General features: G+C 39.6%; 1 protein-coding gene across 4 annotated transcripts in view; it reads left to right on the forward strand.

The window, feature by feature from the left end:
* The window catches only part of esrrga (estrogen-related receptor gamma a), a 47,760-nt gene extending 32,251 nt beyond the window's left edge, over window positions 1-15,509 (forward strand). For all 4 annotated transcript variants that reach the window (XM_072464604.1, XM_072464606.1, XM_072464605.1 and 1 more), the window contains exons 7-9: window positions 8,704-8,810; window positions 8,915-9,077; window positions 11,636-15,509. In XM_072464604.1, coding sequence (XP_072320705.1) covers window positions 8,704-8,810; window positions 8,915-9,077; window positions 11,636-11,880 — 515 coding nt within the window. In that variant the 3' untranslated portion in view covers window positions 11,881-15,509. The remainder of the gene's footprint in view (window positions 1-8,703; window positions 8,811-8,914; window positions 9,078-11,635) is intronic.
* Window positions 15,510-15,571: the final 62 nt, after the last annotated feature.

The following is a 15,571-nucleotide window of genomic DNA, read 5'->3' on the forward strand; positions in this document are numbered from 1 at the left end:
AGGACACTTAACAATGGGATCAAATAAGGTTTGGCTCTCACAGTTTCCACAGATAACATGGCGCATCCCTTTAAACACTATAGCACACTATATTGTAGTAATACTTGTCAGAATGGTTATAAATAAATGATTTAGATCATCACTACACCATCTGACCCAATAATAATTTACGTCAATCATCTGCATTTTTACTACTTTCAATTTGCTTTGTGTTTGAGAGAGAGAGAAGAGAGAGATGACGTGATATTCTATGGTATGCACAGAGGACATAAAGATAGATGATCATAATTATAGACCGGCTAAACTCCATTTCGGTCCATCGCCATCTTCTTGCACATGCACACACAAAGGGGGCCATAAAGACTTGATCTGCGCCCAGCATCAACATATATGTACATGAATATTCCCATAGACATTCACACGTCCACTTATCGCACACCTTAAGCTTGCAGCAAATCTAGTGGAAGGAGGGCCCTTGACTGTCATGGCATCACATCACTTCTGCCGGTTCATGTAAAGTTCACAGACAGAGTGATCATTGTCTGTCTCCTTTCCCTTATTTTCATTTATCTCCGGTAGTAGGATTGTTTTGTCAGATTTTTATCAATAGCAAAGATGGTTCTACCTTTAAATATTTGCCTTTACTGTACTTTCCTTTAGCTCAAGTCTCCCGTCTGTCGGTGTCTGTGTGTCCACTCTGTCCTCTCCCGTCCTCCATCTATCTGCTTAAATAACAGTCCTGAGGGTTCATCCCTTCCATCAGGGAATAAGCAGGTGGGGAAATGGGATTGGAGCGTGCCTGTCACCAGATGGGGACGACTTATGGCTTGTGCACACACAAATGCGATCACTCATAGGTAAATGTATTTATATATTACAGGGGGTGACCAAAGCCCTCTTCCATAAACAAACAAAAAAGGACAACAAATATTTCAATTCAGCCAAAAGCAACCCTAATTATGTATATATATATATCAAGTAGATCAGGTTTGGTGGTGAGATATTTCAGTCGGATCTGTTTGATATAAATATAATACATTTAGTTTCATTTTTGTATGAGTTTCCATCCCCCTCGTTATGTGCCTTTCACTTCTTTTCACTTTTATTGAACATGTTTCTCCATGTTCAAAGCGTGTAGCCCAATTACCGACTCAACATCAACAGCAATCATTGAAAACATTGTTCCTAGTCTTATCCATGTCAGTAATTTACCTATTTTACCTTTGACTACAATAGATATGTACTTATTTGTCAGTAAAATAAACACTACTTGACTTGAGACTAATTGACCAGTCATGTTCACTCAATAAACTACTTGTGTTTTGTTTTTTTTGATGACGAGGTTTGTCTGATTGCCGCCTTCAGATTTGACTCATGATTTACCTCACAATATTCCGTTTTAACTGTATACTGTATGCCATTGTTGCATATTGTGCCTGTGTGTGTGTGCTGTCCATCAGGCCACACACAAGCGTACCAAACCATTGGCTTGGTTGCTGATGATGACATATGAGTTCCTGGCCTTGGTAATGGCTGTTAAATCTCATAATTACACGCTTCTTTATTGCAATGCATAATGACCCTGCAGCACTAGTGGACAATTAATTAAGATTTTCAGCCCAGGCTTTTTCAGGCTCAGATGAGGAAGTGGAATGAGCTCTAATGTTCTTGTCTTGAAGCTAAAACATTAAGGCAGGATGCTGTCTCGATGCGTCTTTTACATGGCCGTCTTTCATTTAGACGGGGTACAGTGTGCATCATCTTTTGGGCATTGTTGAGCCCTTTCTTGCGATGTTTGTCCTGGATGATGATATTGGAGACATATCTCTAATCTGTGAATGGTAAATTAATCCCTCTGGAGTTTGCCTTTCTCTATGGAAAGATATGGCGGATTAGGAAGATAGAATCAACACAGCTTCATAATCTCATACACAGACAGACACCCAGCCAGGACAGGGAGTGCCTGTTGGGGTTTCTTTTAATGCTGCAAGCTTTGATTCTTAGTATTGTTATTAGAAAGTTCACCACAAATAGATTTTTATTGCAAATTGGCATATTGTATAGCGGTTTCACTTTTTGGTCCTTGTTGTTGGAAGGTGCGTATCCCATTTCGCGATCCATGGGATATAGATTTTGGATTTTGAGAACTTGTTATAACGGGATATTGTTTTGAAGAGGTAATCCGGCATAAGATCAATAGACTCTCACCACCTAGTTAATTGCACAAGCTGGGAAAATGAATTCGTCAGCAGTGTGATTGATAGATAGATAAAAAAAAAAAGGATGGCAAGATAGAGAAGAGAGACAAATATGCTGTAATGATGTCAATGATTTTCACATAGTTTGTTCTCTTAACTGTAAAATGTTGTGGTATTATTGTAGATTCGGTTCCATTTTGATCAAAGATACTGACTTGAATACAACAATAGAATATTTATGGACTGATTTTGGTGCATTTAAGCTTGTACTAATGATCTAGAATGAGTTTAGGTATTAGCATGAACTCTTCTTTGTTGCAATAAAGACCAGTGCCTTGGCGATCTTTCACAGTTTTTTAATAGTTGCCAGTTTTACACTTTTCCTCCACATTTCTTTGTCCACGCAACCACTTGAAAACCTCACTTTTCGCACAGAACTGTACAATATTGTTCTGCGAACCCAAGCGGCGCTCCAGTGGGGTAATTAAAATGTAAATATTGGTATTTTATTATTTGATGTCTCTTAATGTCACTCCATATGTCGTTTCCAGTGAGACTTTTGGTCGCCCTCGATGACCAATCACCCACCATCACCCCGGCGCGGTTCCCCTCTCGCTAACATTTGCCACGTCTCCATTTTGGCTCTAATTAAGTGTTAAATATTTGCAACCGCCACCACTGAGACGGCACACATCTACACATGGGGAATACAGTTATCCACTCCAGCTCCTGTCTACGGTTTTTGCACACACAATCATCGTCGCTACAGCAATGGGAAGATTTTAAGTGTTAATCTTGCACCGCTGCTGATGGTGTCTAATGTATGCAATTAACGGTCGGCGGAGGGCTGAGACTTTGGTAATTAGCTGGCTGTTCACACTGATTAGAGGCTACCACAACCCTATGACTGCTCCACTCTCCGGAGGTACAGAGGGGGATGTGAGGGAAAGGGGCTTTCAGGGGGAGGGGAGACCAGGCAGAGATAGTCAAGCCAACTAAATGATGTTTATATGGGTTAGGATAGAACTTCATCTACTTACTAACCCAAACTTGGTTAAACCGAAATTTTATACATGTACATAGTGGTGATGGGCAGTTCGGTTCTTAGCAAATATTTGGCTCTTTTGGATCCATAACGGCTATTTTTACAACAAAAAGAACATTGGGTAAACAAAAAACAATGATGTGGTGTCTGAGCTATTTTTTCTCAAATGTTTCTTTAGCCTGTTCTACATTCATTCTCATATTGATATTTTAGAAGGTTTTTATTACATGAATCTTTCCTTACACAGGACTGACAGCCTGGTTTGCCCAACAAACTATATTTCCGCTCTGTAAGTGTAACATCTAAGCAGACCGGAGCAATAAATGCGTAAGATTTAGCTCTCTGGGAATCAGATCTTATGATTCACGACAAATATATATATTTTCTTCTGTTCCAATTCCTGCCCCTTAATAATTTATACTGTATAGACAAATATTTTGGTTTAAGTTTAAACCGTATATTCAGAACCATTTGAAAACTTCACTGATTCACTTGTGCCCGGGCTAAAGTACTGCCTAATTGATCACATTTACCAAAGTTTGTACTCCAGAAGTTGCTCCTTATAACGTGTATATTAGGAGCAATTCTCTGAGCAGGTTTGAGCCTATCTTTGAGGCCCTCTAAATTAACTGGTTCTCTGGGTAGATTTGTTTCCATCTCGTTGCGCATCTCTGTGTAATTGGGTCAGCTGGTGGAAGTGTGTGCGTGCGGCAGTGTGTGGCACCATTTGCTTTTGCTTTTTGTGGTGCATTTAGTGTGTGCATCTTCAGCTCGGCCAAAGCCATCACGGGGGGTCCATGTTCATTTGGGCCGGCGTCTGGCCGTATGGCGCAAAGCAGTTTGACAGCGCACGCACAAAACACGTAAATATAGCCTCAGAATATAGTTAGCATAGCACGCCATGTACTAATGTGCTCACCTAGGAATTCATACTCGAATTCATGGTACAAGCGAGGTAAACAAGTAAAGGCAGCGCTCAAACATAAACATATACGGTACAACATACTCCCACGGTGCATTTTCAAGGCAATCTTTGTCACAGTAGGGTTAAACATAGGTGTTGCTCCAGCCGATATACATCTACAAAGAGGCCTCATTTCCTGCCTTGGATTGAGCTGGGGACTTCACACTGTTTAGTTTTGAATATAAAGAACATAAAGATACAAACTGGGGCTATAATCAACTAAAGAAATTCTTGGTCGACTAAAGACAATCCCTGCTGATCTGATAAAAGCTCTCTAAACATGTCAGTATCTCCATGATCTTACCCAAACTGCACTCACTAGACCACAACCGCACAATTCATGCTAATTACTATTTAGACAGAAAGAAAGAGATCGAGCACATGATTCACTACCAAATCTTCAGATAGCTCACACCATGCCTTCTCTTTCCTGCTATTATCCATATTCTTATAATTGAAATAAAATAATTTGTCATCTAATACAAATATGTTTGATAGACAAAAACCCCAACTACCAATTCATTGACTAACACAACCTTTACACAAACCTATCGAGCCTCATGAATCCAACTAATTAGGGCAGATTTAAGTTTGGGGGGGGGAAAGTGGACACGGACAAAAGGCCAATGATTTGCAAGAAGGTCAAACAGAAATAACCTAAATAAATGCTCACATTCCTCCATAAAAGAGCTTAAAACATTCTGCCAACAACATGGGTCCATAGGTACTTGTACACAACAGTCATCTCTCACTGGATCCCATTTGCCCTGTAACCACAAGAAAACAAATGTGGGCCTTCTGGTCATGTGTGTCAGTGTGCGTCTGGGTAACAAGTGGTGCATGAGCGGGCCGATCCCAGTGCACTGTGGGCTTGTGTGTGCGTGTGTGTGTGGGGCAGGAGGCTGGTGTGCGCTCTCTGGTGTAAACGTGCAGTCAGGAATCATTTGGCAGACAAACAGGCCGCAGGGTGGCTGGGGAATCGACGCCCGCGTGCTTGTCTGTGTGTGTATTTGATAGAGCAGGAAGATGACCAAAAAAAAGGGGAAAAGTAAGAGTGTGCTGTAGAGGTTAGGTTTGAGTGAGCGCAACACGGCCTCATTCTATGTAACACACACAGGTGCAGTTTATTTTATTTGAATAATGATGATGTTGCTACAAGAATCGTGTTGTTTTGTAACTGCTTTGGTGATGAAAATGATTGTTTTATTCACTGAAAAAGAAGACTAGAGACAAACAAAATGGCCTAAACAATAATGAAACCTTGGCCTTCCTTTGCATGTGTTCTGACTGAAGAGCCACCTAGGAACACACTTTGTCCCAAACACACAACACGATTATGGACAGAATGCTTGTAAATGTCAAATTATATTTCAATATTATGTATGTGTCCTCTTCATGAGTTTCAGGCAACTGATTCCTAAATTTAAAGGAAGGATTTTGAAGAACCTTTCCCCATTCGAAAGATTGAATATTGTGATTTCAATTGCGCTCTTGCTAACATAGCACCATTGCCATGCTAAATCCTTCAAATGCTTGAACCCATGAATAAGTTCCTTATCCATCCAGTCCAGAATAGTAGCACTATCACTATCATTCGTAAACACACAGGACAAGATTCCTTATCAACAATGAGCTGAAAGGAAATGTAATTAGAGTCAAATAAGGAACCTTCTTTTGTCACTTGAAATCACAGGTATGAAAGAAAGGTCTCCACCCTCCCACTACCACCTCTCTCTCTCTCTCTCTCTCTCTCTCTCTCTCTCTCTCGCGCTCTCTCTCTCTCGCTCTCTCTCTCTCTCTCTCTCGCGCTCTCTCTCTCTCGCGCTCTCTCTCTCTCTCTCTCTCTCTCTGTCTGTCTGTCTCTTCATCAATACCACTCTCTCTCCATCATCAGCACTAAATTCCCATTGATGTTTCTTTTCTTCTGCTGTATCGATCGCTGCATGAGAAGGAGGGGAGGACGAGAGGAAGGGAAGAAGGGAGAGATGCCGTTATCTGTTAATTAATTTGTCCTGAAGCCGGCCGCCTATTAATCAGACAGATAAGAGGCATTGGATGCTTGAATGGTGCAGACAGGCTGGTGGAGTGGGAGAGGGCTCATAGACTCTTATATACACAACATACAAATGCACTGGTATGTACATTTGACCTATATGCAGATTCGATTCAGTAACATGTTAAAGTCTAAATATGTTAAATTACTGTATATTTTAGTTAGACAAAGAAACACACAGATACATCATAGCCAGAGAAGGATCAGTATTAGGATTATGTCTTGATATAATGTGTCCACTTTTAGCAGGTTCAATAGTCTCATCAACCATTTTTTTTTTCTTTTAGCACATTTACTATTTACGTATACCGGTATGTTTGAGCTGCTAAAGTTGTTATAAGCTAACATTAGTAATGAATAATAGGTCTACTGGACCCTCATTAGTGCCTTATTCTCTTCACTTAACCTCAGGCCTTAGAAAGATACAATAAATGTGTGTTAATTTTAGCAATGCCAATGTTCATTTTCTCTTTGTTCAGATGAGTGGTGACCAGGCCCCTAAAGGCATGTGTACTTGTGTGTGCATGCATGAAGACCCCCAGAAGAAATCACCCTTAATCCCTTTTGATCATTTCAAAAGTTCAATAGAACACCATTGGCAGTTGGCAATCCCTATTATTACTACGGCATACAATTATAAGCCTATGTGCAGAACGCTGTAGGTATACAAGTTTAATTCAATCAGTTCAAAGTGAAACTAATGGCCTCATCCGAGAAATAAATAAACACAAACGTTTTTATTTCAAAAGGTTTATTTTAAAGTGCCTGTTTCTTGTAGCTTTTATAAAGTGATGGAGTGTGTTTGTGTGTCTTGTCATGTATCAGCAAATTGACAAGTCTGTTCTCTTCTATGTTAACAAAAGTAGATAGGGGGCGTCATAACACATTACAAACAACAATAGCCAACGACTAAGACATAATGAGACACTTGTCATTATCCATCAATGAGCTCAAAGATAAGAGCTCCTAATACCCATAAAGCCTCACTCACACATAGGCCAGCGTCTCCCGAGGAAGCACGTCGCAGCAGATGTTGATGAAGTATTATCTTCATTCTTATCTTCCTGCTCCCTCCTGACAGGATGATACACTGACACACAAATACATACATACACACAAAGTAGAGGGCTGCCATGGGGTCTGACAGGTGCGCTCCTCTGCCTTATGAGGCCCACACAAACATGAACCGTGTGGCAGGTGGAAGCAGACAGCTGTGAGCAGAGGCGTGAGCGGGCAGGTGTTCCATTAGAGCAGTGAGCTGTTAATAGACCAACAGAGGAAGATGAGATAACTGTCGTTTTGTTTTTATGCCACAAATTTGTTTTGATTTTTCAGATACTGGCAAAGGCAATATCAGTATTACAGTTTAATCACAGATTATTTCATCTGCCAAAAAATAGAAAATGTTCATTCAATTATCACAATTTCTTTCTCAGTTTTGTTCTGAATGAAGGGCAGACTTATTCCGGTGGATACATTCCAAATACTATCCAAATCATGTTTTCTTACTAGGACATAACTGGTTTTGTTCTTTACAGTATTATTTTCTATCTTATTAAGGATAAAATACAACTTCCTAGAGTGAAAACTGTGTCCTCCGCACTGGCAGCTTTGGTTTCTTCAGTGAACACGTCTGAACACTAGATCGTGCTCACAGGAGCAGCTCCTGGTGCCCACCTTTGGACTGCGGTCATTCTTCCACATCTGCACCAGCCTCTGGAATTATGTCCCGTTTATTTGAGGACAAGCAGCTCTGAGGCATACAGACTAATCATTGACTGTGAACTGTAGAGTGTGTGGGTATTGTAGTGTTTTTGTGGTTGTTTATTTGTGCGTTGATGTGTATATTTCCTGTCCTTTGCTTCAGAATGAGTCTCTGTTGAAAACCAGGCAGGCCTGATTCCATTTCTTTTAATAGTTCCCTGTATACAAAATAAAGTGAAAAAATTAGGTGAAAAAAGTCCCCATACTTAAAACACACCAAGGTGAAACACAGATAGATTTATCAAGTGGAATGAAACATTCAAGAGCAAACTTGACAAACAGCTGGTCGGTGTTAGACAGCCACAACAGATAAAAAAATGGCTGATCTGGGACTGGATAGGCCAACGTTAGGAAAAGCATGAGTTTTGATGCGACAGCAGCAATTAGACTGTGTGTTTGAGCGGTGAAGCAGCAGTGACCAGCATTGATCCACAGGGGTTGTGTCAGGGGGAGATAAGGCCTGCCTTCCCCCAAGAAGGACCCAGGGCTCCAGGGAGAGAGGGGAGGGAGAGGAGGGTAAAGAGTGTGCCTGTCAAGTGCAGGTTTGGAGGGTGGGCATACGGAAAAGAAGAAATAAAGCCTAGCTCTTCTAAACTTTTCCATAAAAAATAGCAGACGTTTTTTTGACTCCTCCTGTTCTCTGCATTCAAATTAAATCCTCCTTGTGTTTTTTTGTCAGGGTTCTCCACGCTGTCCCTGGCCGACCAGATGAGTCTCCTGCAGAGTGCCTGGATGGAGATCCTAATCCTGCGTGTCGTCTACCGCTCACTGTCCTTTGAAGACAAGGTAAGTCTTCTTATATGTGTCTATCTTATATTTTGACTCTGTCTTTCAAACGCCTTTTAATTATTAATATTGATTTACATTTGCTTGTATCTCTGTTTCATCAGTTGGTATATGCGGAGGACTACATAATGGATGAGGACCAGTCAAAACTCGCAGGTCTTTTGGACCTTAACAACGCCATTCTTCAACTGGTCAAGAAATACAAATCCATGAAAATGGAGAAGGAGGAATTCGTCACTCTGAAAGCGATCGCTCTTGCTAACTCAGGTATGTGTATGCATGTGTGTGGGGGGCAACAGAAGAGTTAATCCTAGGATTCTCTGCACTCTGGGGACTCATTTAGGCTGAACCATCAAAGAGCTGATTTTACTTACGATGAAACAAACACATCATGCATCACATTGGAGCTACTTGGACAGACGATAGCTAAGCCACTCTCTGCAATGTTGCACTTCAATAGTCACACAGGTATACATAAACATACATTATTATTGCTCTCCCACTCCAAACAAAGTGGCCATCCCTGTTACAATTAGCATAGTCGCCCCTTCAGACGCCTGTTAAATAAGGTAAAATCATTAGATCCCCAAGACTGTCGATACGGGCCCCTCTCTGATGTGTCCGGCGGCATCGACAGCTGACTGACACACACGCGCACACGCCTTCTTCCTCCCGTGACCTGTCTTTTGAACTTTGTCTTGGAAGCCGGCCAGCTCTTCAGTACTCTTTAATTACAAGGAGGGAGCTGTCAATACAATGTGTTTAAATGAGAGAATGCAACTAGAGCTGTGCCTGGAGAGGGAGGGGCCTTTTGTTCCAAATCTGCCACCGTCAACACTTAAATAAAGAAAAAAAAGGAAAATATTTGCAAACATTCATGCAGGCAGAGTCGGTCTGTGCTGCCAACACTTTCAAACACTCAAAACAATTGACATAGACAACCAGATAATACTGGCCCATGTCTTTATGCGATATATGTTTTATGCAAGTCATTTTGCTGTAATTACTTTGTCTAAAATTACAACACTAATTTGTCACAGCTGTATCTGTATATCCAAAATAGGCAATTCTTACTTAGTAAAAGTGTACTAAGTGTAACTACAATTATCTGTCATCCAAATAAAAAAACACACAAAATGAATCCCAAGCTTCTAATGAAGATGTTTTTTTTCTACATTCTGTAATCAGTAAATTAGCTTACGCACAAATAAGAAGTTTGCCCCACCGCCCAGACCCTATAAATGCTCTTCAAGACAACAGAATGCTAGCATTAGCATTTTGAAGGGCACTGACACTAATTAATTCACAGGATGCTAATCGTCTGCATTAATGAAGCCAAGCCTTAAGAAATGTTAGCCAACGTGCCCCACATGTAAAGAGTGCTAAACTAGCCATGGGAAACAGGAACATGTACGTGTGTCTGCGGATTTCTCCAGTCATTCTTTTGACACAATGTGCTTTGTGAGGTGCATGTTAACATTTGGTCTAACATGAAACAGTTGAACGGGTCACAGAACAGGCAGTGAAGCACAAAATGTACATCGTTATAAAAAAAGATGACGTTCTTTACACAACAAACACATTCACATAGTTCTTATAATTACAATAGGTTTTTATGTGTTGTCTTTGCATTAAAAAGAAACAACAAGTAAAACAAAATTTTACTTATTGATCCTATAGAATTCAAACTAGAGACTGGTCTGGGGTTGCATACTGATACATGCATTATACTCTAGTAGTCTATAGATCCAATCCGGTGTATTTGAAATAGCTTTGTGTGGCAAGGAGTGCATAAATCAATGTTAGTTCTACTCAAACTTTTGTGTTTTACGACAAAATAAATGTTTTGCCTGACATTATAAAATGTTCATAATCTTGCATGTTATTTATTATAGTTAAAAATGAATATGTGTTTGTTGTAAAAGAGTGCACTCGTCCTTTAAGCAGCATGTGCACCTGTGTGTAGAAGCCTATCAATAGTTTCCTTGTGATTATTATTTAACATGCATGTAGTCATTGATCAGGGACATTGATCGGAGGTGGAGAGCTAAAGGCCAGCTCACATTAAGACTTGGCCTCCCTAAGGGCCGATATGGAGCATTATTATTGAGGGTCATTCTCAGCCGTTACTGCCACAGCTGCCAGAACACACTCGGAGCCAACTCAGAGAAAGCGAGCACATGTTTACCACACACACGCTGTCCCTCCATCACTCTTAAGTCCAGCTTTTCATTCCCCTCCCACTTGTGTCTGTGCTGGTTCATCCATCACACCCACAGACGGCAGCAGAGGCCTTTGAAAGAGCAGGTTCTAGTTTCTTTACAAACCACATGTCTCATTCTCAGTATCAAAATACTTTCTTTTTTTGTTTTTACTGTGCGGACTCACATAACAAATCATTGAATCCACACAGAGTTAAATATTAAAGAAATTAAGTAAAGTTCTTCTATAAAAAGATTAATTTGGTCTTTCAAAAATACTTACTTTTCAATAAGGGCTTCTTTTATGTTTTGGCTTTCTTGCTCTTTGTGTCTTTTTTGTTTTTATTTTGTGTTGTATTTTACAAATAGATGTATTTTACATTTTCCAAAGAAAGAAAAAAAGTTATTTCAAAGGTTAAAAACGTATATTAGTACAGTAATGACTCACATTCAAATAAATCCATTCCTGAAGTTATGTTTTACCCCATTAATATCCTGTGAACAAATCTGTATGTCAGTGTTTACTAAATTTAGGAATTAAAAAAAAAACACGTGTTTGTGTTCTCCTCCCAATGCAGTTGTTGTCCCACTGTAGTTATAGTGTTATTATGATTGTGTCCATAGACTCGATGCACATTGAGGACGTGGATGCGGTGCAGAAGCTCCAGGACGTGCTCCATGAGGCTCTGCAGGACTACGAGGCTGCCCAGCACCAGGAGGACCCCCGTCGGGCGGGCAAGCTGCTCATGACCCTCCCCCTGCTCCGGCAGACCTCCACCAAAGCCGTCCAGCACTTCTACAGCATCAAGCAGGATGGCAAGGTCCCAATGCACAAACTCTTCCTGGAGCTGCTGGAAGCCAAAGTGTGAGAGGGACAGAAGGACACGCGGACACTGACCGGTCGCAAGAGGCCAAGCTTCAGTTCAAAATCCAAAACTGCTTTGAATGACCTTTTGCTCTTTTACACACGCACTGTCTGCTGATGCATCCCTGTAGAAATGACATGATCCAAGCCTCTCACCTGAACTCCACACCGCATCATATTTGACTGACTCGAGGGAAGATGATGAACTAACATCACCCTTTACTCACCAAGGAAGTCGAACATTTTGCTTTAGAACTTTGAATAATCGCTGAAAAGTTGCTAAAAGGTAACTTGGGACACTCGTTGTGGCAAAGCAGTCAATTATGCATTAAGATTTTGTTAATAACAAGTGCTTGAACAAGGACACGTTTTAAAGAACTGTTGTTTTACTTTTTTGAGATTATCAGACTGTACTTTCCCCCTTTTTCCCAGTTTACTCCACAGAGTTTTTTAAATGTTCAACAAGACGACAACCCAAGGCAAAATTGAGACTATGAACTATTTATTTCCGTTTACATTGAACCAACAAGACAGAAAGAGAAGGAACTGACATTTGCGCTGACAGAAATGGAGGATGCCAGCAAACCGTCTTTGCTTACACTCTTAGCTCTGAGATCCACTGCTTCTCAACAACTGCTCACTGGCCTCCCCTTCAACAACTTTAACCTATGTTATGTTATGTACATGCCAATATTACCACTGCAGTGTTCGCACCTGTAATGTGGCTGAAAAGGATTTGTCGACACATACAAGGTGCAGTGTTATTGTTCAAAAAAGTATGAATTTTTTCTTTCACAATTGCCCTTTTTCACTGACCTCTGTATAGGATTCTTTCGGTGTGCAATCATTTTCCAGATTATTTCAATGCACTCCTCTCGTTTGTTTTGTACGGATCTTCACCAGCGTCAGTTCAGACGTGCACACCAAGGTTTGAGAGAAAGGTTTGCTGACAAAACTGACGGAACAAACTCCTTACTTTTAATTATTTCTATTTGGAAACCTAAACACGAGACATGTAAATAACTCTCACCCTGTATATGACATATAACACTGCTTTGTTTTCTTATTGATATAGTCTTCTTAAAAACAAAACCAATCAATATGTCTTTCCGTTTTATATCAGCTTGTCCACCATTGACAATTATCATATATATATAATGAATATAACGAGTAATAATGTATTAACAAATCAACGTTTATCTTAGGAAATACAAGCAATAGTGGTTTTTAAAGAAGGGGTTTGTGTCTGCACTAAGAATGATCTTTGCCAGTGTTTGGAGCGAAAGGATGGCCATGTAGGGAGCGCTTTTCTTCCTCTTTTTGTAATTTGCCATATACTATTAGAAAACAGTCAATATTAATAATAATGACAACAGGCTTATTTTAGCATTAGTGGGAATACAAAGTCAAATCAAGCATCTTGGAATGACATTTTCACAACCTCTCCAAACATTGAAATGGTTACATAGTCTCATAAAGGATAATTATCTCTGGCAGAAGAGAGGACCACTTTAGAGGAACAGTGCTATTACACGAGTATGTTTAGTATTAACATGGAATAAATTTAAATTTATGGGCAAATCTCATTTTTTTCTTGCACTTTGTTCACTTTTGTTCACCACAAATGTGATTTGATGTACCCGTACCATAGCAGAGAGGTAGTTACGTTGACAGTGTAAAAACTGCTGTCTTGACATAAAACTGTTACAGTTTTCAGCTTTAATTAACAGGTGATGGATCAAAATGTATTAGTTATGCAATTCTTGATGCCAAGTGAGAAAGCCAAACTGTACCTTCAGACGGTTCAAGCGAGGAGCAGCAGAGTAGTGCTAGTGACTCCACATCACACATCAGCATTGTTAGTAAGGGGTATTTTTACTCATTGTATATTGTATAAATTATACAGATTATAACTTAAGACATTTTATTGGAAACAAAACAAAAAAAGACAAAAAAATATTTCAGTCATTATGTGTGATTCATTTTATTTATTTTTTTAATTGTCAAATACAATTTCCTTTTGTGTTTTTCTTGTCTTTCTGTTAAGTCCTTCCTGAGTTCTCCTCAGACATTGTTGTGCTTTCTCGTAGTGACCACTGTGTGTGAACTGTTTCTTCTTTAGACAACACATTAGGGTTGCCACCATCTTGTCTGTCTCCTTGTCTCATGCTGAACCCAAGTGGATATAAGTCTCTTTTACAGTAAACCACCGGGCACACAACACACTATTCTTTATCCAGATTACATACATTTAGTACCCAACCAAAACCACATTTGCGTGACTTTATGTAGAATAACCAGTATTGTATATCTTTAGGTTTAATGTGGACATTTAGGTAATTCTTCACTGAAGATGAGGCTTTTGCTGAGACGCGCTGTACATAACTGCCCTCCAAACACTCAAACCAGACAGAACACTGCACTATTAATCTGGCAACCACGAAATGTTTCAAAACACATTTGAATGGTTTTGACTAACGGTCTATTTGGATTTATGTACATTTTTAATGCTTGAAATGTATTGATTGCACTTATTTTACATCACTGAGATTAGTGATGACTGAGAACAATTAACTGTCATGTATGTTGTCAGGGAATTAATTTTTACATGTGCACTTATTTGCCATCTATAAAAGAAGGTGCTGACCTTGTGCAATGTTTCGTATTGCTGCTTTAATTTAGCTAAACAAAGCCTTTACACCCTCAACTAATTAATATACTACTGCAATTTATTACCAACAGTAGACCTAAGTTATTCAACTTTGAGTATAAGTATCATAGTTATCATATATCAGTTTAGGTGAATGTAACTACTGTACCCAGAATAACAGTGAAATATGTCATTTGTTTTGCTGGGCCCTGCAAACTCTATGATGCTTTAAATTGACTAACAATCTTTGGAAAATTAAGCTGGGTCATTGTGATGGAACTTGACATAGTCTTGCATTTGTCATACTGGTATTTGGACATGTTTCAGCAGGTTTTTAGAGCTGCAAATGGAGGGAACTGTTACACTTTGGGTGTCATACATTAATTGTTCACCTCTGTAACCTGTAAATCTTTTCTATGGAAATCATGCATGAAACCATATTTTAGTAAAAACAATTAAAGACTGGGTGACCATAACCAACAGTTAGGATCTTCCATCTCGCTCTGTTTCCCCTACATTATACAGAATTAGTTGTATTTGATCTCCACTTGTAACTGCCACTGTGCTGCAGATACAGATGCACCTGAGCAGCCAGGATTTACTGAGTTTCGGAGGGAAACCCATTTAGATCAAAAAGCTTATGGATGCTGACATGGAGAACAGTTGAGAACAAGAGAAGACCCTGTAGTGTTATTTAAAGCTGACTGTAGATTTTAGATGTGCTCCACATCAATGAAAAAATACTTAACAATTACCTGTATATTTTTGTGACGTGTATCATACAATTGTGCTTCGATGATAATGTCCATTTGTGTAAATGTATTTATTTCACATTGTATATACTGTTCAATGCAAAAGAGAGACCTATGATTCTGTAACTTAAACTAATATGGGTTGAACCATTACATGTGTTACTCCAGACTATGCCTTTCAGGATTATTACAGTAGAGCAATATCAATTAAAACCAGGCTTCCAGTTTTGATACCTGTCTTTTGTCTTTTATTACGTCCATGATAACTGTATAAACTATAGGTAACTTGATGC

Source organism: Eucyclogobius newberryi, unplaced genomic scaffold (assembly GCF_026437365.1).
Source record: "Eucyclogobius newberryi isolate DKJ021-1_F unplaced genomic scaffold, fEucNew1.0.hap1 SCAF_5, whole genome shotgun sequence".
In the NCBI taxonomy this organism is placed as follows: domain Eukaryota; kingdom Metazoa; phylum Chordata; class Actinopteri; order Gobiiformes; family Gobiidae; genus Eucyclogobius; species Eucyclogobius newberryi.